Genomic DNA, 20,736 nt, shown 5'->3' with positions numbered 1-20,736 from the left:
TTCAGCTGAACTTCCTGTGCAGCAGTTTCTGCCTGCATCAGTTGTCTCGTGTCCTACAGCCTGGCACCACCGAGAAGAGCCTGGAAACATCCTCTTGGCACTCCCGCTTTAGATATTCATAAACATTAACGAGGGCCTCTCTCTCCGTCTCTTCTCGCGACTGAACAGGCTCTGTGCATCTTACACAGCGCTCAACACCGGACATCATCATTACTATTATTATTATTGTTGCTATTATTATCATCATCATTATCGTTATTATTAACTATTATTAACTATTATTCTACCTTTCACGTTACAGGAGAGGCGGAAGCTCTTCCCGCCCCCTCCCAGCGCAGAGCTCCCGCCCCGCCGGGCGGTGCCACAGGCGGAGGCGGTACCGACACGCCAAGATGGCGGCGCCCGCGGCGCGGCGGTGGAGCTGAGGGAGGGCGCGCGCAGGTAACGGCCCCCCCGCCCGGCCCCGCCTCACGCCCCTCGCCCGCCGGGGCCGCCGCTGCTCCGGCTGCCCGCGGCTTCCCATCGCCCGCTCTTTTGGGCTCCTCGCCCGCGCTCAGCCGGCTCTCCCGGCGGCCCTGTTCCCCGGGAGTGCCCCGCTCCTCCAGCCTCCCTCCGTCACCGCTCTCCCGCTCGCTCTGTCTCGCCCGTGGAGCAGCCTGGTCCCCGTGCATGCTTCTCCAGCGGCGGGACACCCGCATGGGGCTGAGTGAAATACGCTGGGCCTCGTCAAGCAGTTTCCAGGGCCTTAATTCACTCTCCCGCGTGTTCACTGCATCTTTCCAAACGTTTTCTGTGTCAGGAGAAGCTTAGATTGGGTATTATGAAAAGGTTCTTCCCCCAGAGGGTGGTCGCGCCCTGGAACAGGCTCCCCAGGGAAGTGGTCAGGGCACTGAGCCTGACAGAGCTCAAGAAGTGCTTGGACAATGCTCCTGGGCACATGGCGTGACTCTTGGAGTGTCCTGTGCAGGGCCAGGAGTTGGAGTCAGTGATCCTTGTGGATCCCTTGTAGCTGAGGACACTCTATGATTTATTTCTCTATCGGACCAGCCCCTTCTTTCTTGGCACACCTGCCTGAGTAAGACAGTTTTAGGCTCATAACCTGCTCCTTGAAAGACCCACACAGCACTGGGCTAGAGTGCCCTTAACTGGGGCAGGGAGGGGTACTCGCTTGTCCTAGTCCTATGCACACACGCCTGGAAAGGAAAAACAGCTCAGTGCCATGTCTTTTGGATTTGATTATCCTTTGTGCCATGCATCCTGGTTTGGCCCAACACATGGCTGGCTGGCTGACCATTGCATCTTGTACATGACAGTGCCTGGGAGCCGGAAGGACGCTGCAGTTCTTTCTCATCCTGAAATTCCGTGTGTTTGAATGAGCCTAGCGCTAGTGCTGTGTGCTCCTGGCTGTGGCTGGTTTCTCACTCCCATCCACTGTTCTGATCCCTGCTTGGGTCACCGGTAGGGCCTAAGGTCATCCAAATGTGCGCTCAGACATGGTGTTGGCTGGTGGGCTTCCCTTCAGCTGTGGACAGGCGGGGGGTTTGTGTTCTTTCTGTCTCAGAATAACAGAACCAGTTAGGTTGGAAAAGACCCCTGAGATCAAGTCCAACCTACGGCTGAACACCACCATCCTGTCAACCAGACCATGGCACTAAGTGTCGTGTCCAGTCTTTCCTTAAACACCTCCAGGGATGGGGACTCCACCACCTCCCTGGGAAGCCCATTCCAATATCTAATCACCCCTTCTGGGAAGAAATTCTTCCTAATGTCCGACATAAACCTCCCCATGAGCAAATAAATCAATAGAAATAAGACACAAGTAGTAAGGAAATAATTAGTAAAAATAAGCGAAAGACTTTGGAGTACTGAAATGCTGATTTTGAGATTAGTATGATGGTTTGGAGTGGGGGAAGTTGGAGTCTCCTGAATGACTCATGTGCACCTGCACTGGGAATCCTGAGTGGAGTCCTGGATTTGTTTTTATTACAAATGAGAGATGTTATGGAGGGTAACAACCAGAAATTCAAAGCACTGGTGTGACATAAGTGAAAAAATGTTTATAAGACCTTCCTTGATCAGTAAGAGAGAAAAGGAGCAATTCTATAGGTAGGTAATGAGACAGGCAGCGAGGGTTTATGTGTGCATATATGGTGAATGTTAAAGGAAGCATAACTCCCACTAGCTTGCTGGGATCTAATTTAGGTTCTATAGCAATTATTTCTACTGATAATGTTTCTATCTGATGAGAAATGCATAAGTAAAACCTTTTCTTATACAGAGATTTTGCTGATGTAACCCTGCAAGGAAAATTTTGAACAGACTGAAATAGCTAGTTTGGTACAAGTGTATTTGGCAAAATAAAAAAATCAAAAAAACACTAAAACCAACCATAGAGAATATGAAATACTGATGTAAAAATGCCATTAAAAAAAAAAAAAAAAAGGCAGTCAAGATGAGAAGGAAATCTCAGAATAGAGGTTCTTTTAGTGCCATATTCCCTACTGTAGGAAGTAAAATCAGTAAATAACTTATTGAGACTTATCATGGGAGCTGTTCAATCTTTCTCCCATCTGAGTAGCTTTAGAAGACTCTCTCTAAATCATTTAAGGAGTTAACTGGATTTTTAGTTGAAAAAGAAAGCCTTAGCAAAATAGTTGGTTTAGAATATCTGGTTGAAATCTACTAATTATAGTCATCCTCCCCCATCTCTTTTCAGTGATGACAAATTCAGTATTTTTACAGTATAATTTTGTCCAACTTCCTCTTCTCTCTGTTTCATTCTGAATTTTTACTAACACCCTGTTAGCCATCTTCTATTCAGGCAATGGAGCTTCTGGAACCTTCAATTGACTGATTATGCCTTTATGGGAGACTGAATGCAAGATTTTATTTTATTAGACAAGACATCTAGCTCAATAGTTTTGTTCTGTGCGAAGGCCACGGTTAGTTCTCTTGCCTAAAAATACATACTTCTATAACTCAGACACGGAAATAGAATGCAAATTCCGTGGAAAGCAGCTGAGCTGTCCAAGTCAAGCTAAAATAGTTTCATAGCTACCAATTTTCAGTATAATCATAATAATAATTGAGTTCTTGTTATATATTGCCACATGGAATACATGTTTTTGTCTTTTCAGATACCATAACCTTAAGAATGCGGTCGATTTATCAAAGAGTTGGCCTTTGTTCCTCATGTTTGAAGAGACAGCTAAATGGCTTCCTGGGATTAATTAAATGGCAGAGAAGACTGGTTCCTGCTTGTGTGAGAGCTATTTACAGTGAGACGGGGAAATGGGAAAAAAACTATGGATTGGAGACAAGAAAACGAGTTGAAAATTGGTGGTTCCCAAGAATAAAGGATCAGTTCTGCAGAATTTCAGAAACTGATGTAAGCTTTATGAGAAATTTGGAGATTACATGTTTATATTTATGTTTTCTTAGAATGAAATCAATTGAAACTTACTTAGTACAGATGGCTTATAATGATTAGATGTGCATTACATTTCAGGGTAAAATACTTTCAGTAGATTATTAGAAACCATTAATGAATGAAGTAAACAAAAAAAAAAATCCTGAGGAAAAATACAGTGATAGGCCAAGTATAAACCTGTACATTTAAGAAGTGTTTGAGTAATCAATTCTTTCTTTGCATATTATACAATATTTGGCAGTTAATTATTTAAAGTATTAAAAGAAACACCTATTTGTAACTTCTGTAAACAATTTTCTCAAGGTTCTGTTTCCAATGTTATGACAAATCAATTACACTATACCCTGTGACTCACTAAATTCTGTGTTAAGGGAAAATAATTTTTAAATATTTTCTGGTTTACAGTCTCATAGGAATAGTAAGTGACTCGAAGAAAAGAAAGTTTTCCCATGCAATAAAAGATCTTGAAAACAACAGTATCTCAGTCTCTGACTCTTTTTGCCTTCACAATTATTCTGTCACAATAGATAAAAAACAACTGTGGCCCTTTATGGTTTTTTGTTCATCTCCCTTAAAGTGTGCCTTTTCTCTGACAAAAAATAACTCTATCAAAATGTTGAAGAGAGAAAAGAGCTTGCTTTTTCTGGGTAAGAAAACTGAGATGAAATGGTGTGCATGCATACCTGTACCAGGGAAAGCATTAATTTAGACTTGTGTCTTTTTTATAAATATATACATAAGAATCATATATGGCATACATATTCTAAGTTCTAAATTGTATTTTTTATTATATTTTTGTTTTATCCTTACAGTTGAAGTAGATTTAATAACATCTGATATTAAGAGGCAAATAGTGTGTAGTGCTGCCATGAAGTACTAAGATTATTTCTGATTTTGCTGTGATTGAACAAAAGTGATAAAGAAATATTATTTGACAAGTACTAATAGAATTTTATTCAGTAAAAGCTGAAAGCTGCCTGTAATTTTTTTACTATTAACATAAAAATAATCTAAGAATTTACCAAGTATCAGTGATACTTGATACTGTCAATGTATCAATGATTAATTCAGTGGTAATCGGGATGTATTAGGAATAATTGATGTGAGAGAGGATTTGTGATTTCTTTGTAACTTTTGCCATTTTAATTAAACCTAAGTAAATGAAATTTTTAGTTTCTTTTCATTATGCAAAATATTGCTTGTAAGATGTGTTTAGATCTGAGTATACATAGTGAAACTGTACGGTTTCCCTTAAGAAGATCAGTGTCAGTATAAATTGATGAGATGGCAGCACAGTCTGCTAAAACATCTGCATTTACAGCCCCAAAGAATTTGATCCAATGAACTTTGTCAGTGCTCACTTGGATCAGTTCCAGCAGAACTATGTTTCTCTTCATGGTGTCATGTAGTAGCTTATAATGTGCATGTGTATTTATTCAAGTAAAATGCTAACTCATGTAGTTACTAGTTTCTAAAAATTTCTTTCTAGAAATCGAGACCAAAATTTTATGTGCTTTCTATGTTCCCATATCCTTCTGGGAAGCTTCACATGGGCCATGTTCGTGTCTACACCATCAGTGATGCAGTAGCTCGGTTCCAGAAAATGAGAGGGATGCAGGTAAGAATAGATCAGTGAAAGGACTGTGTCGGGTTTTTTATGCTTTAATATCATATTTGATTAGGAAATTAGTATTTTCCAGAATCCATGGAAGTGGAATATGTGCTACAAATGTGTAGGTAAAGACCCATGAAGCTTTGAGTATTGAAATTTGAGAATTTTATTGAAGCTGATGGTGTTCAGAACTCACTGTCAGTAAGAGATGGTTAGAAGCTACCTCCAGTGATAGCAGCTGATGCTCTATGAGGTGCCTGAATCTACTGATGTGTGGGACAGTGTCAGTGAGATCTGTGGGCCAAACTGTTTCTGTGAGAGGGGACACAACCTTCCTGCTATTTGGGTGGGACCAGAGAGGAGGAAAAGATGTACCTGGCAGGAAAGAATATACCCTACCAAAATCAACTGCTTTTGCCTCTTCTCCTGAGAACCAGTTCATGTCATTTGTCAGACACAGTGGGACAGCCTCTGTGCCAGCTGGGAGAGAAACCTGGTTTTTCTGTGACTGCTGCAAGTCAGTTGAACAGGATCATGCCACATGTTACATCATGTGTGTGTAGCTGAAGGTCTCTGTTTTGTAGCATCTGACCCCTTGGCTTGCCCATTTCAGCCTTGCTCACGTATATGAAATGTCTTCTGAAGGTGCAAGTTTACGAGGTAGGCTAAGCCTAACTTTCTTGCTGCAAGGAGAAATGTATTTTCCCTTCCACATTTCTCTGTTTACCAGTCTCCCCCATGCCTGCCATAATTTCTCCCTCACTCCCTACTGTCTCTCCATTAGGTTGAAGGGGTAGCTGAGAGCCTTGTCCCTGCAATCTGCAGTGGGAGCCTGGCTGGCATTCTGCAGTAGAGGTTGGCAAGGTGAAATTTGAAGGATGTAAGGGAGGTGTGGGAGAACTGTGGCCTGAGTGACAGCCGTATTACAGAGGAAAGACATTTGGTGGAGGGAAAATGTGAAGAATCTGGGAAAACAGTAGGAAGGGGGAATATGGAAAGAGAAGGGAACAAAAAGAGAAAAATAGCATAGGCAGGGATCTAGGATGACGGGAAGGAGTCCCTCTAATGTACAAGAGAGAAGGAACAGGTCAAGAATATAGGTATTAACCTCAAAAGAGTACAGAGAAGATGAAATTGAGAAAGAATTGTTAGTTGCTGGTTGTGGTACTAAGTACAATTTCCTTGCTACAAGCACTGTGGAAGGGTAGCATTTCCTGGATTTATCACCATCCGTGAGACTCTGATAGGTATCGTCACTGCATTACTCAGTGCGCTGCCTTTCCAAGTACTATGTTTTTTATGCCAGTGATGAACATACCATGCACTGAATACTTGCTGCTGCTTTACAGATACGCATTCTTAGGCTTTCCAAGTTACAGGAAAAAAATATAACTGCCTTACACTTTAAAGGAGAAAAAAAACCCCAATGTCTGTTATAACCTTTCTGGACTCCTCTGAATGACAGAACTTGGATCTCCCTAAAAAAAATTGAGCTAACAAGGCATTTGATTCTTGCTTGATGTTAAGGCCATTGATGAAATGTCATTTCAGGATATAGCCCTCTCTTATCAATAGCAGAGAAGGTAGCCAGAAAATTGCTGTTCAGAAAGATGAAAACTTACTTCTTCTTGTGCTTGCAAAAAATAAAGTGAAAGTAATTACCTATTTCCAGTACATTGCTCTAGTTGTAAATGTTTGAATATGAGGTAAGTCAGCACCTTTAATAGAAATATTTGGAGAAAAGTAAAAAGATAATATAATTCCAATGAAATGCAAAAGCCACCATGCAAACAATTTTTTGTTTCCACATTTGCCTATTTTTTTTTCCAGAAAAATTTTTCCAGACTTTTCAAGTTTTTTATCTCTTGCATTTCAGCATATTTTTTATATTTCATGTAAAAGTTACTTTGAAGAAGTGCCTGTCGAACATGCTGGATTTCTAAAAATACTTGTATCTTCTGTTATGTTAACCAGTTTGAACATCTATTTTTGACTAAAGGTGGGCAGCCAAAGAATTTAACTTTCATTTACCATTAAGAGACCTTAAAAGTCTCTCAGATGATTTTCTGAGTATGTCAGATTAAGAGATTTTGTTATTGATGTGCATTAACTTGCTGGAACTTACATTTGCCTTAAAAAAGGTTTCCTTTACTACCCATGCTAATTTTTCCATCACTTAGAATTAGAGTCTGTATGATTGATTTTTTCTTTCCAATTAATTTATCACCCTCTAAAACTTCTCTCTGCCCTTTTGCATGGTTGTACAGTCTGTCGAAAGTTATTACGATAAAATATTGTGATGATTGTAGGCTAAGGCATGGTTCTATCCTAAAACTTGATATATTCCCTAGAAAAATAAATTTAGCCCTGTATTCAAGGAAATCTTCAGTGTTTGAAAAGAAAGAATGTTTAGAAACAGAACAGTTAGTATGAATGATTTTGAAGTTATTCCATTGATTTTCTATTTATTTCTCAAAATTTGTCTTTAATATTGCATGTCTGAAAGCCCAGGGACTGCTGATTTTTCTCCAATCAAAAATCTGAGTAGAAGTGAATCCATTTCAGGCATTCAGTGTAAGGTTAGGGTAAGGTTTTTGGGTGGCAATGTTGTTTAAATTTTGCATCCATCATTTTCAAATTAAAAGAAAAGTGTAAGGCAATCAGGAATGATGGGCTGTTACCATGAAAATTACAGACAAAACCATTCACATTTACAGTTCCCAGGGAAAGCTTCAGACTGCAATGTGTATTTGTTATTGGATAAACAGTGAGGGGAAACGTCTATGTTGTGTACGTGGTTGAGAAGAATGTATGATTGTGTAAGAGAGCAATTTATGTTGAATAAGGTGGAGGTATTTTTCATAAAGAATGCCTTAATGAGAAAACAGTAAATTAGTTAAATATTGATTTAATCTGAACAGGCAAGAATTGGCCCATATTTTGTAATATTTTAGTGAGGCTAGGCTAGAATACATTTACAAAGGGATTAGAGGTCCTTTAGACCTTCTTTGGAATGCAGTTATATAATTTTTTCATATTGGAGGTATTTTGAAATTTTAACTGGGATTAAAAGTTTTTAATCACTTGGATTCTGTTGTGGTTTTTGGATTTTCTGAAATGTAACATTAGTGTTCAATTTTTTTTCATCTCCATAAGGTCTGATTTTGTTTCAATTAAAATACTCTAGAGAGGTAATGCGCACTGAACTCAACAAATATTTCCCAAAAACCTGTACTGCACCAGCACTTTAAGTGTGAAAATTAATATCTATTGCTCTTTTCCCCACCTTGTTTTTGAAAGAAATGCCTCTTCAATATGAAACTGTAGATGAAAGCATTTTGAAGCGTTGTCTTGTTCCAGCACTCACTCCTCAAGGACCTGTAGGGAGTGCATGGAAAGCAAGCTGTCGTGCACTTGGATTGGGTTGCTGGATAAATTATTTGTAGAGTACATCTGTTTTAAGATAATTGTTTACATTTTAATTACTGAAGATGAAGTTTGAATTCTCTGTATGGGAAATGTAAGCCATATAGATTGCTTAGCATGACTGCACTGAGCTGGTCTTTCTAGAATATTAAGTGTGACATGTTTCTTGACTTGCAGTTAAAGCAGTTTTTGTATATGGAGAGTTCTACATCTTATTACAAACATATTTATTGTAAAATGCTATGAAAAAGTATTTTATATATTTTAAATTACAAATTTGTAGCTATTAATAAATCAATCCAGAACTATGATGTGCAGTTTCTGGTTGGTTGTACTCCTTGAATTTACATGCATGTTGTGAATTCAAATGTAGTTTTTTAAGAAGTGGAGAGATTTTCCATTCATTAATTAAGAGTGCTGCGTAGAAATGATAGAGATATTCAGGGTGATTTTCACTATGGCAGATTTCCAGTGTGCTGCTGCTCTGGGAAAAAGTGTTTACCATTACTTTATCATGCTATCATTAACATGTCTTTGATAAATTCCAAAGTGGATAATTTGTACCTCTCAGAGGACTGAGAATAATTCCTTATTGATCAGTAAACAGAGAGTGATTCAGTTGAATAGTTCTGGTGATATCTTCTTAATGGAACTTGTACCAAAGCAAGGAAGTCACATGTGGGAGTTGTACAGAACTGAGAATAGTCCTTTCTGTAATCAAATCAGGGTGAAATTCCTGCAGGCTAGAATCACACTATACTAATTATTTCTTAATTTATACTTAAACTGGGATGGATGGGATTAGAATATAGTCAGTGATATTTCTGCAATACCCCTAAATGACTTAAAGAGCATTTTCTTTTTATCCATAACATATCTTCTTTTAAATTGGATGTATTTTCATTAATTGTTTTCCCTTTCAGCCGTGAATCTTAATACTTTTGAAACTGCAAAAGTGAATGGTATTGAAGCCAGACAGGCAAGTTTAATTAAAACTCTATAATTAATCATCAGTAGGATGAATTATTTCAATACAGATCCGTTTTCTGATCATCACTAGCTGCTATTCTCCACCTTTTTTTTGTGCGAGGTTGTTGTGTCCTTTTGTCGGGTTATTTTATGTGGTATAAATCAAGTAGCAAATATTAGAAGTATTGTGTGTGAATTGAATCTTATTCAATTTCAGTTTTCCCATAGCCTGTACTGAGGGTGTTAATGAGCTCACTCTGTTTCATTTTGAAAGAAAAAGAGAAAATTAGATACAATTTTAAATGTAATTATGTTAGACAAGAATGTGTGAGATTAAGGAGGCAAAAGATAACTTTGTTCTCAAAATGTGTGTGGTACTCTGAGGATGTTGAATAATTTCTCATATTTTACGTTTCATGAGAATACAAATAAATGGGCATTTTATGTTTTGATAAAAACCTCTATGGGTTGATTATTTTGAAAGTGCTTTCTCTTATACGCAGGACTATGTTGCAGAGAAGCATTGAAATAGTCCTTTTTAGAATGTACACACTGGTCAAAAATTCCTTTGAAAGGCATGCTTTATCTGCTTGGGGGAGTTGTTTGTTTGTTGGTAATTTTCACCTGTTGTGTAATGACGTCTATTACCTGTAATGGTTAAAAGAGAATCTAGGCTTCACTCAGGTGGAGGTCTTGTATTTAAAGCGTGCTGTAATACGTCAGTTTACATCAGATTTTCAGCAAGTTCAGCCCACTCTAGGCTGGCAATGGAAGGAGCAGCCATCCTTTCCTTTGCCCTCTCCTCGTTGTCTCATGTGTCTGTGATTGCACAATTGCAAAATCCACAAAGGAGCTAGGAGTGTTTTCTGGCAGCTGGAACTTGTAATCATGGATCACCTGTTTTGTCAGCCTTTTTTGGTTCGTTCGTGTCCAACTAACTATCCTGCGGCTATAAGCAGAGATAGCAATGTAGACTTCGCCGTTATCAATTCAAACCACTAATTTGTCAGCAAGCCTCTTAATTTTCATTTCTGGTCATCTTTTATTACACATTCTCTGCATTAAATAAATTTATTTGCAGGACTTTCTGACACGTTTCCTGCTGTCTTTCTTAAAATTTAGAATGCATTGATCTGAGTGCAAGAACAGTATGTCAGCTCCCTGCTCATAGTTCTGAGACATACTGAGCACATCAGGAGGGCAAACATGTTTTTTGTGTCTTTATAAAGACAGAGGAAAATTCACTGAATCACCAGTCCTGGTTATATTGATGGAGGCTTAGAACTGATTGTTATGAGATCATTGTCAGCTCCACGTTATATAGTACACTGATCTCACCTACTGATGTTAGTGTGATGAGCTGATTGTTACAGCAGTGAAGAGATGAAAATGCTCTGAGAGGAAGAGCTGAGATCTTAGCATTGAATCAGTGGAGTTTCTGTGTCTTCCTCCCCTTGGTCCCACAGTAATGCAAAGAGTTCTAGCCATCTCTAACAGCAGATGTTTGGCCATGCTGTGAAATGATTCTTAAAAATGCTTCAAGACAGAGTCTTTGGGATCTAAAATGTTTCAAGATGCTACTGTTTTCATTTTTAATAATTCATTCCCATAAACCACTCAGTGTGGTAGTTACCGAGCAGTTTGTTCCCCACGCACTGTTTAATCACTTCCTTGTAAAGTTTTATGCTCCCATTCAAACCGTCATAAGTTGTAGAAAATGTTTGTCTTTCATAGTTGATCCTGGCCTGATCATGTCAACTTCTGAGGATCTGCAGTTACACCATGTGTGTTCAGGAGTAATCTGGGTGTTTTCAGCACGAGTTCACCTGTCCACTTCACTGAGAGGATAAATACACAGCTACCTTTGATGATAGCACTGCTTTCTGCCGTTGTAAAATGGCTGAAACTACAGCCAGCCTTCTTTTACCTGGTGTAGGCACCCTTAGGCTTATGCACCCTTCTGTTTAACAAGATACAGTCATTATTTGTTTTTCTTTCTCATTGAGCCTTAAGAGAGAATATTGTCTACCTGGAGAAGTGATGCTTGGAAGAATGGTTGTGCAGTGAGCAGAAGGGATCCCTCAGTTGCATAAGGTTTAGAAGTCGCTGTTGAAAGCAATCAAGTCAGCATTCAAGAGAGTGGATTACTTGTTTTTCTTCTGTTCATCTGTGCTGCTAGAGAGAGCAGCCATGTTTTCTGCTAATTACAGCCAGTGACCAGCCCACCAAAGAGCTACAAGGAATAACCCTTTGGTCTTCAAAACGGCTTGCTATTTTTTTCTTACTATTTTTGTTTGTTTTGAACCATCAAACTGTTCCTTTTTCCTTTGTGCCAACTTTTGATATGTTAGTTGCATATTTTCTTCTCCTCCTCCATTTCTCTTCAGATTTTTATGTTGAGTAAGTAAAGATGTAATGTCAAGTGCTGCATGGAGAGTATGGCATTTTTGCTGCAGATTACAGCCAGAAGGAGCTGACCTGTTGTTTAGACAAATGCATTTCATTCCATTCATGGTAGAGAAGTAAAAGAGACAATAAACTTGAAATAATTTTCCAAACCACTGTGCATGTTACATTCATCTCTATAGCAACTACATAAATAGATCTATCCTGGAGGCTAATTTGAGGATATTTTTAATGTCTCTTTAAATTCAGTTTTCTGATTGAAACTTGAATTAGCATACTTCTTCAGACCTTTAACTTGCCGAATGCTGTTGGTCATTAAATTGAACTTACGATTGTGAAGAGTGAATATGAGATTTTTGATAAATGCTAGAATTTGGAATGTCTGTGTGCACAGGTTGCTCCTTCCAGCACTGATGGTACAATGCTAAAACGTCTGCACCTGAACTGTCTGGAGCATCCATCAGCCCTTTTGGGGAGTCTCTAGCTGGTAGTGAAGTTGTTTTTCCCACATCCTTTTGCTCAGGAGCATAAGAAATGAGATTGTGCCTTGCATTTGGCTGCCTGTCTGTATCCAGGAGATCATCAGAAGCCAAATTTTACAAAAATTTACCAAGAGTGATTTTTTCTACTCTCACTTAATGTGCATCAACTTGCAGTAAGAGAAGGCATTTGTAGAAATGTAAAGACAGGGCATTAGTCTAAAGCATTTAAATGGAGAAAATATGTATTGTACATAGGAAAAAAAAAATCTTTTTTTTATCACGTCTGTCCAGAGGTAGGTTGTCAGCAATACTCGCAGTCAAAAAGACCTGAACTGCATAAATTAATATTTTAACATGTCCATTAAAAAATCTGTTGATATTTATAGCTTATGGAAAGCATAACAGTCTTTTTTTTCCCTTTTATACCAATAGTTTTGACAGCTGAGTGGATGGTCAGGGAGGCAAAGGGCTGGGCAGAGGTGTTGAGAAGCTGTTTAGGCTCCGGCTGACATTTTCCATGTAAACTCCCCCCTCTATATGTGAGGAAATAGGCCGTTAAGACTCATAATTTTTGATGCTATGGTGTGAGGAACAATACTTTGTCTGATAGTTAGGGAAAGTTTGTAACATGGAATAACATTGCAATTTCTGTAAGATTTAGACATCAGAAATGTGCTGTGCATGGGCCCTTACTGGGCTGACTTGGATCACAAATCATCACAGGTTACTATCTTTGGTTTTGTTGCTGCACCAGTAGAGTAATGATAGACAGCAGGTTCGGTTTTAGATCAGTACTGAAAATGAGAATGCTGAAGAGTCACATCTATTAAATCCTGTTGCTTTTACACTGCTGGTGCCTAGGGCATCTTTATAAACACTATAAAATATTTTTATGAAAATTATTTATCTAATATTTATCTATAAAATATTTTTATGAAATATTGCATTAAGTCAGAAGATTGGAAAGTGGTGGAAAAAAAGAATAAAATAATTCAAAGCAGTGACAAAAGTAGCTCTTATGCTTCCAAAATGAGCAGATTTTTCTGCTCATTTTTTAATGGAGATGTGTTATGCAATTAGTATGGCTGGGATTGCTTTTTTATGGCTTGTTTCCTTATATGCCACTAAGAAACGTATTCTTTAGATAAAAACATATTTTAAAGGGTAACATTTTTGATTTCTTACAACTTGTAGAATGTTAGTTATGTTTTGCTATTGTTAAGCTTGTGTAATTTTATTCATGATTATTGAATTTGTAGACATTCATAGGTGAAGAAATAGAATTGGCGTTGTCAGGTATCCAATATATATGTGTTTAATGACAGCATCTTAGGTACTGGCCTTTCTTTCCTTGTTTATTACATATTGCTAGATTATTTTTCTAAATAATATGGATGTTAACAGGAAAAATAAATTGCTGTTTTAACAGAAATTATTTAATATATTTTGTAGTAAACTTTTTTCCCACCTTTATTTGTAGTCATGAAATAACAATTTGTCAGTCTGTAGTATATATGTGCAAAAGATATTTCATTAAAATTTGACTAAAACTGTTTTTCCTCATCTTCTTAATTTTATCTGGGTAATTTAAAGTTATTGTAGGGTATTTTTATCTTATTTTGGCTTTTTCCAACACAAAGTAAAAACAATCAGCAGGCTACACATCAGTTACGGTTATAAAACTGTTGGTTCAATTATTTTTACTTAATATCTTCTATTTTAGAATGAATATTTGGTTCTGTCGAGCGGTAGCATCAACTGCTGACTTTTACCACCACACAAAGGGTTGCTTTTTGTCATTGTCAATCTGATATTGAAATAGTCACGAGAGTTTATTGCATAATACTTTCAACTCCCTCGAACATCTCATTGTAGGTAACAAATGCACTTAATAGTCATCTTTTAAAGCAAAGCTGGCCGTAGTTGGCAGGTTTGGAAGAAGTTCAGTTCAAACAAAGCAAATGCTGGAATGCCAAGCACCGTTCATTATTCGGAGGCCTCTGCGTGTTGCTGATGCCATTCCAGAAAGTTGCGTAACATTTTCTTTTTTGTTTTTCTTTTTGCTGACAGGTGATAAATCCAATGGGATGGGATGCATTTGGTTTACCAGCAGAAAATGCTGCAGTTGAACATGGCCTTCACCCTGCAAGCTGGACACAAAGGTGAAATGAATTGAAATATGTCATTTTCACTGTGAATACCTGTACTGTGGCCCCCATAAATCAATAAAAGAGAGCAAAACTAGGATAGAAGAAAGATGGTACAGGAAAGAAGGGGGTTATCTGAGACCAAGGTTATTTGACAACATTTTATGGGACTGTGCAGATGACTGTTTTGAAAGATAAATATTGTCAGGTAAAGTTTTTCAAGGTTTTAATCTCAATGACTTTTAAATTGTAAAATGCTCTAGCATATCAAAAGAGAAGCATTTCCCAAACACCCAAACCAGCGGGTATAATAAATCAGAATTTCATTATGGTGATGTAAATCTTAGTATAGAATACACAGTGGGAAATTATGAGTTATGTGGTTAGGTTTACTCGCAGTTTTTTGTACCTTGTGAGAGAAGAAGGAGGAGGTTGGGTTTTTTTTGAGACTGGATCTTGGAAATTGCTAAGCAGCCATTATTGCTGCTGACTTCTGTGAACATTTTTAGCTTTAGACCACAGAATGGGTAGTTGTGTTCTCCTAATATTCTTTAAAATGAGTAAAAAGTTATATAAGTAAACATTTTCTAAAAATTGCTTGGAAACCAATTTTCCTAAGTGAAGTTGTTTGTTCTACTCTGCATGCAGTAATCATCCATGCTATCCTTATAGACCTTGATCCATTTCCTTCTTTAATAATTCTGTTTCTTTGGATTTTGTTCATGCTTCTGGTCCCATCTTAAGATTCTTGATACTTTTCCAACTAAAATACAATATTAAATACTTGCAGTAGTCAGTTATTCAGCACTGCAAGTTTTTCTCTGGATCAGAATTAAATGCTTGGTTTCATGACTGTCAACTTAGCCACTCTGACTCTGACAGTATCCTCTGGGAGGACAGATACTACTTTATCTGACAGAATGTATTTTAATAGAAAGGTAAAAGTCCCTAAGAAATTTTAATCCATTTTTACAATATGTGAATGAATTCCCACCAGGTCACTAATTAATATTGTGTAAATGTGGGTATTTTGGTAAAGTGTATTTAGTACAGTTTCAAACTAGAGCTTCTCTGCATATCCTGATGTATCTTACTTTACATTTGTAATGCAATCCACTCAGGGCAGCATCTAACCTGGCAATGTCATAGCTGATTAATGTTTATCTCTGGCGATGCTGCCACCAGAAGTTTTCTAGTTCCTTGTCACCTCCCAGGATACGTGCTCCCGCCACCTCCTTTGCACTGGCTCAGCTGGTTTTGTGGGCCACAGTTTTGGTTTGATCTGCCTGTTAATCAGAGGGAAGAAAGAAAACTGGCGAGGGTTTTTTTGAGAATTTTTGTAGGGCGTATCTTCAGCTGAAGCTGATTCAGATTATTCTACAGAGCCACAGCAAAATACAGCCAGGATAGTGTTGCCAGAATAGAGCAGGATTAAGCTGATAGTGGAAGTGTCCCCTGCTGCATTGAGATTTAAGAGGGCCCTTTGACTCAACTGCAGGATACAGATAATTAAAAATAGTGGGAAGTGGTACTTGAGCAATTCTTCCTTCAAACTGCAGTGCCATCTTTACTTTTAAGTTGCATTCAAGTCTAGAGAAAAAAATGTATTGCCTCATATGCATAGCCATGGAAATTGGACCAGGGAATACATTAGGGACTCTTAAAATTATTTGAGTATTCTGACAGAAATTCAAAGTTTTACTGCTAGTGAGATCATAGTGTTTAGAGGTTAACTAGTGCTTTTGATTTCTCAGAACTCTAGAAGCACCAGATTTTTTATATGATCACGTTAGAAATATCTTAAGCTAATAATTTTTAATTTATTATCATTATTTTGCAGTAATATTCAACACATGAGGAAGCAGTTTGATGCACTAGGTCTGTCTTTTACATGGGAAAGGGTAAGATTTTCTTTTTAAAATGGATACTGCTTTACTTTATTGTATGATGGAGCATTTAGACCCATGTAATTTCCCCATTTTATTTATGACAATACAGGCGTCTTTGGCAGTGACCAGTTTAAGTGGTTAAACTACCAAATTCAGCTTTTTATCAGATTGCCCTAATTTTTGATGTGCTGATATCATCTGATAATATCAATGTGTAGGAGAATCTTCAAAGTAATTTCGATTTTTTATTTTCTTTTTCATCTCTTTGAAGTATCAATTTTCTGTATTAGAAATTAAGCAATAAACAGATATTTATGAAACAGCAATGCATTTGTGCTAAGGTATGTGTTTATTGAGGAGTGCTATTTTCAGTGCATATGTCCAGGGTTTAAAGACAGTAAATTGAAATGGTGGCTCAGTTAATGTTATTCCAAAATTTGAAGTATAAGCTGCATTTTCATAGACGTTCATATCAGGATCATTTTGGAAAGAGAAATTTTATTTATAACACTAATGCTTGAGAATCTGGTGTTCACCTTAAAAACCTTACCAAACGTGATCAGACGTAAGCTAATGTCATTTTCCAGATAAAAAAGAAATTAGCGTTTGAAGTGATTGTGAGGCTATTGCATGTACCAGTGAATCAGTCAGTCACTACCTTTGTATTGTCAGCAGTAGCTGTTGCTTATCATCTTAATGTGATTTTGATTAGACTGATGGAGATGCTAATCTTGGATTTTTATAGCAGTATTATAGATCTGAAAAGGAAAAACATTAGTTTTCTGACAGTCTGAGACATGCCATCTGTTTTCTTTAATCATGAAGGTGAAGTTGTTTATATGTCTTGATCTAAAAAACCATTTCATCATGTCTTGTATATGGAAGGATTTTTCAGTATATGCCTTTTAAATAAGATTTAAGTTTTCTTGGTAGTCAAAACAGTTGCTCTGAAAATAAAAGATTTGTTGTGGAAGCTTCCCTGAACACATTACTGACATCTAATGTTTCAAGCTGTTGGTATCTCAAGGGTTGTCTGTATGTGTAGTGCAGCAATACTTGAAAACAGTGGAATCCTGTATGTAAGCTGTGTTATGGAACACACGTGCGCACACGAGTTCAGTCATGCAGGTTGTGTGTCAAGAAAGTAGAGAAAATTAATCCCTTACATATAAACTTCTGTTAGGCCCTTCCATCCTGAAAAATAGATGGAAAACTGGCAGTATTGAAAACCGTGGCAAGAAGTGTAAGTTCACAGGGAAAAATCATTTGTCATCTCTGTGCCTGTTCTTTGAGAATTAACCTTCACGTTACTAGTAAACTGTGTTTTGGTTAACGAACTTTCAGGAGGCTCTGAATACTTGTGGAAAGGGCTTTGATACTCTATTACTAACTCCATTTGAACTGCTGTGTAATTGAAATGCTTTAGAATGCTCTAGGGACACATAGTTGGTGTTTTTTAAAAGTAAGATTTTAAAACAGCTGAAAAATGTTCCTTGAAACACAACACATTTTAGAGTTTTCACTCCTTAGCTTATAAGTTAAGTTTTGTTTTACCTGGAAAGCCTGCTATACTGATTGGAGTGAGAGTAACCCGAATGGTAGCAGAAACAGATATGTTTATTAATTGCAAAAAAGTCACGATGCCCAAAATACCATGTGATCTCCAAATGCACAGATATTTGAGCTGGCCCTGAAAGAACAACCTGCAGAAATGGAAGGGCTAGGCAGTAGCAGGGTACTTTACAGGCTGAAAAAGCCTGCTTCTCTGCAAGGCTCATTAGGCTAGGCAGAGCATCTTACTGCTTCAGCTGTACTTCTCCTGGGCTAACTCAAGCATCTTTGCACAGAAAAGCACTGTGCTGTGCTAGTGCTTATCTTAAAAGTGAGCTATTTGAAATAAGAAGTATTCTTTATAGTATTCTGTAGTTGTATGGCTCTAAATCAGTGGCTCACGAAATACTGTGACACTGCAAAAAACCCACTAGTATTAGTGACTCCTATGAACAATTCAAGAAAAACAGATTTTCTATGGATTGGTCTGATTAACCAAGACCATTACACAAAACAGGGACCTGTTTTAAATTTTGTTTCATTGGTGTTGCTTAAATCTTCCCCTTTATTTTACTTCTGCATAGTACTTACCAAATAATGCTGGAGGGAACCCATTCCCCTAACTTAGATCCATATTCTGGTGTGTGGTGAATTGCCTTTTCAAAGTGTGAACCTTTTATATTAACTGTCTCTGTTCTCTGTGGCCAGCTTAGGGTATATGCTTAGATGATGGGAAGAACACTTACATGAACTTTACCTTTTACATATGGTAAGGGAAAAGAGAAGTGGAAAAAAGAAAAAAAAAATCCATTTTGAGTACCTAGTGCTGTCCTAAAGAATCTGCCTGCTTATAAAGTCACATCTAGTGGTCAAGAAATTTGTGTCCAGGAATATGAAGACTAGTTAAATCTCATTGCTTGGTAAAATTATTATGAAAAAATCTCAGTGCACCTGCAATACTGGAAATTTCCTTTAATTTTTCTGTGGGTTTTTTTTTCATTGTTCTCTCTGCCTTACAAATCAAAATGCGCAGGTATTTCTGTGTTGTAGCTGTCAGTGAACTTACTTATCCAGTAAGATATCATAAATAAGACATTATTAAAAGCTAATTAGATTCAGTCAGGTTACAAAGACACTTTAAAATTGCTCTCCTAAACAGAAAAGCTGAGCCAATAAAAAATGAAATTAAATGCATAAAATAACTCCGTAAGTACTTTGCCTTAGAGTAGTTTTAAATACTAATGATTATCTGATTTATTTACCTGAAACACAGAGGTATTTCAAGTGCCTTAAGTTAGAAGTATTATATTTGTAAATCACTTGGAAAATTGTGTGATTTTGGGGAGAGATTTTTTTAAAATCTGTAAGTGAGAGAACATTTCTATTCTGAACATTTATGTTTCTTGGATGAAAGGTTGAAAAGCGGAAGTTTGAGCATGGAAGAAATGTCTCTAAGAGACATTAAAAACACATGGAAAATTAAAAAACACCCAACATTATGTTTTGGTTTTAAGATAACTATAATGTGAGCAGTCCTTATGATCAGATATTTTGAAAATAACACCCCAGACAGCATAGCAAACTGCCCGTCACTTCTTTTAAACATGATTTTCAGGGGAATTAGGCAGTATAATTTTCAATGATTCATATAATCAGCAACAAAAGATGAAGAGCATTTAACATTTTTCCCTTATTTTGTTCAGGAGTGTCATCAGACTGAGTACATATTCCCAGAAGGCCATCACTTCAGCGCTGTTATTATCAATCTGTAACTTTCTCCTAGAAAGTTGCTCGTTCTGTGCAGGTTTTTTAGTAGTTTCAATTTCTGCATTCCAAGTGACATATTTTTTGCATGAGACTAATGTTCCCCGTCTGCTCTGTACATTTAAAAAATTAAATCTTTGGTAGATTTTCTTTGTGCAGATAATTTTCTATTTCGTTTTGAAGTTGTCATTTGTGTATACTGCCTGAGCATGCATAAAACCAACAGTAGATAGATTATTTGATAATCAGTGATCCTACTTATAATTTTTTTTAAAGGAACTGTTGATACTAGGCTACTTTTTTTTTTTTCAGAAAATATATTCATGCCAAAATGTAGGCACTGTATGACATTTCTATTTGTAGCTAATAAAGCATAAAACTAAGGACCTTTGAAATACAAATATTCAAATTAATTTAGAAATGTAGGTTGGTGTAGCTCTAAACCTCTGAAAATCAAATAATTATACTTCTAGATGCGGTGGTGCATGCCCTTGAAAACCAAAATAGGCAGATAATTGATTAAAGAATGTTTTATCTTCCCAAATAGATTTTGGAAAAAATCTATCCAGACTTTTTCTTATCTCCTTTTAAAGAGGTGCAACATGCCTGTCTTCAGGTTGGCATAAAACTGCTAAAAATAAATTTATTATTAATAAACAAGGAAATTGCTTATCTCCAGTCTTGAATGTGTTACTCATAAAGCCTGGTGGATCTTAGGAAAAAATAAATCTTTTTATGCAGCCTATAAATATTACTTCTACTTTTTAAAAAATAGCCACAGAAGTAGCTTGAAGTTGTAACCTTCTTCTTAAAAATACAAGCAAAACCGAGTTCTAAGGTCAGAGACTCATAATAGAAAAGTGTAAGAAAGGAGCAGGTTTAGAACAAATAATGAATTCTAAAACGAAACAAGGCATTTGAAAATTAGTTTTTCTTTTATTAAACACCAAAATCTTTCATCCAGATTGAGTTGGGGTTTTTTGTGGGTTTTTTTGTGCAGGATTCTTTGCTATTGGTTACCCTTATTTTCGGTAGCTGAAAGGGGCTCTTTGAATCAGAT

The 20,736-nt window shown here is 37.1% G+C and overlaps 1 protein-coding gene across 2 annotated transcripts in view; it reads left to right on the top strand.

The window, feature by feature from the left end:
- The first annotated feature begins 360 nt into the window (after nucleotides 1-360).
- LARS2 (leucyl-tRNA synthetase 2, mitochondrial) overlaps nucleotides 361-20,736 on the top strand; it is an 83,392-nt gene continuing 63,016 nt past the window's right edge. For both annotated transcript variants that reach the window (XM_040079668.2, XM_040079660.2), the window contains exons 1-5: nucleotides 361-441; nucleotides 3,138-3,388; nucleotides 4,920-5,048; nucleotides 14,396-14,487; nucleotides 16,313-16,373. In XM_040079668.2, coding sequence (XP_039935602.1) covers nucleotides 3,155-3,388; nucleotides 4,920-5,048; nucleotides 14,396-14,487; nucleotides 16,313-16,373 — 516 coding nt within the window. In that variant the 5' untranslated portion in view covers nucleotides 361-441; nucleotides 3,138-3,154. The remainder of the gene's footprint in view (nucleotides 442-3,137; nucleotides 3,389-4,919; nucleotides 5,049-14,395; nucleotides 14,488-16,312; nucleotides 16,374-20,736) is intronic.

This window comes from Hirundo rustica, chromosome 1 (genome assembly GCF_015227805.2).
Source record: "Hirundo rustica isolate bHirRus1 chromosome 1, bHirRus1.pri.v3, whole genome shotgun sequence".
In the NCBI taxonomy this organism is placed as follows: domain Eukaryota; kingdom Metazoa; phylum Chordata; class Aves; order Passeriformes; family Hirundinidae; genus Hirundo; species Hirundo rustica.
The sequence above is the reverse complement of the archived record's forward strand: the minus strand, read 5'-3'. Positions and strand labels throughout refer to the sequence as shown.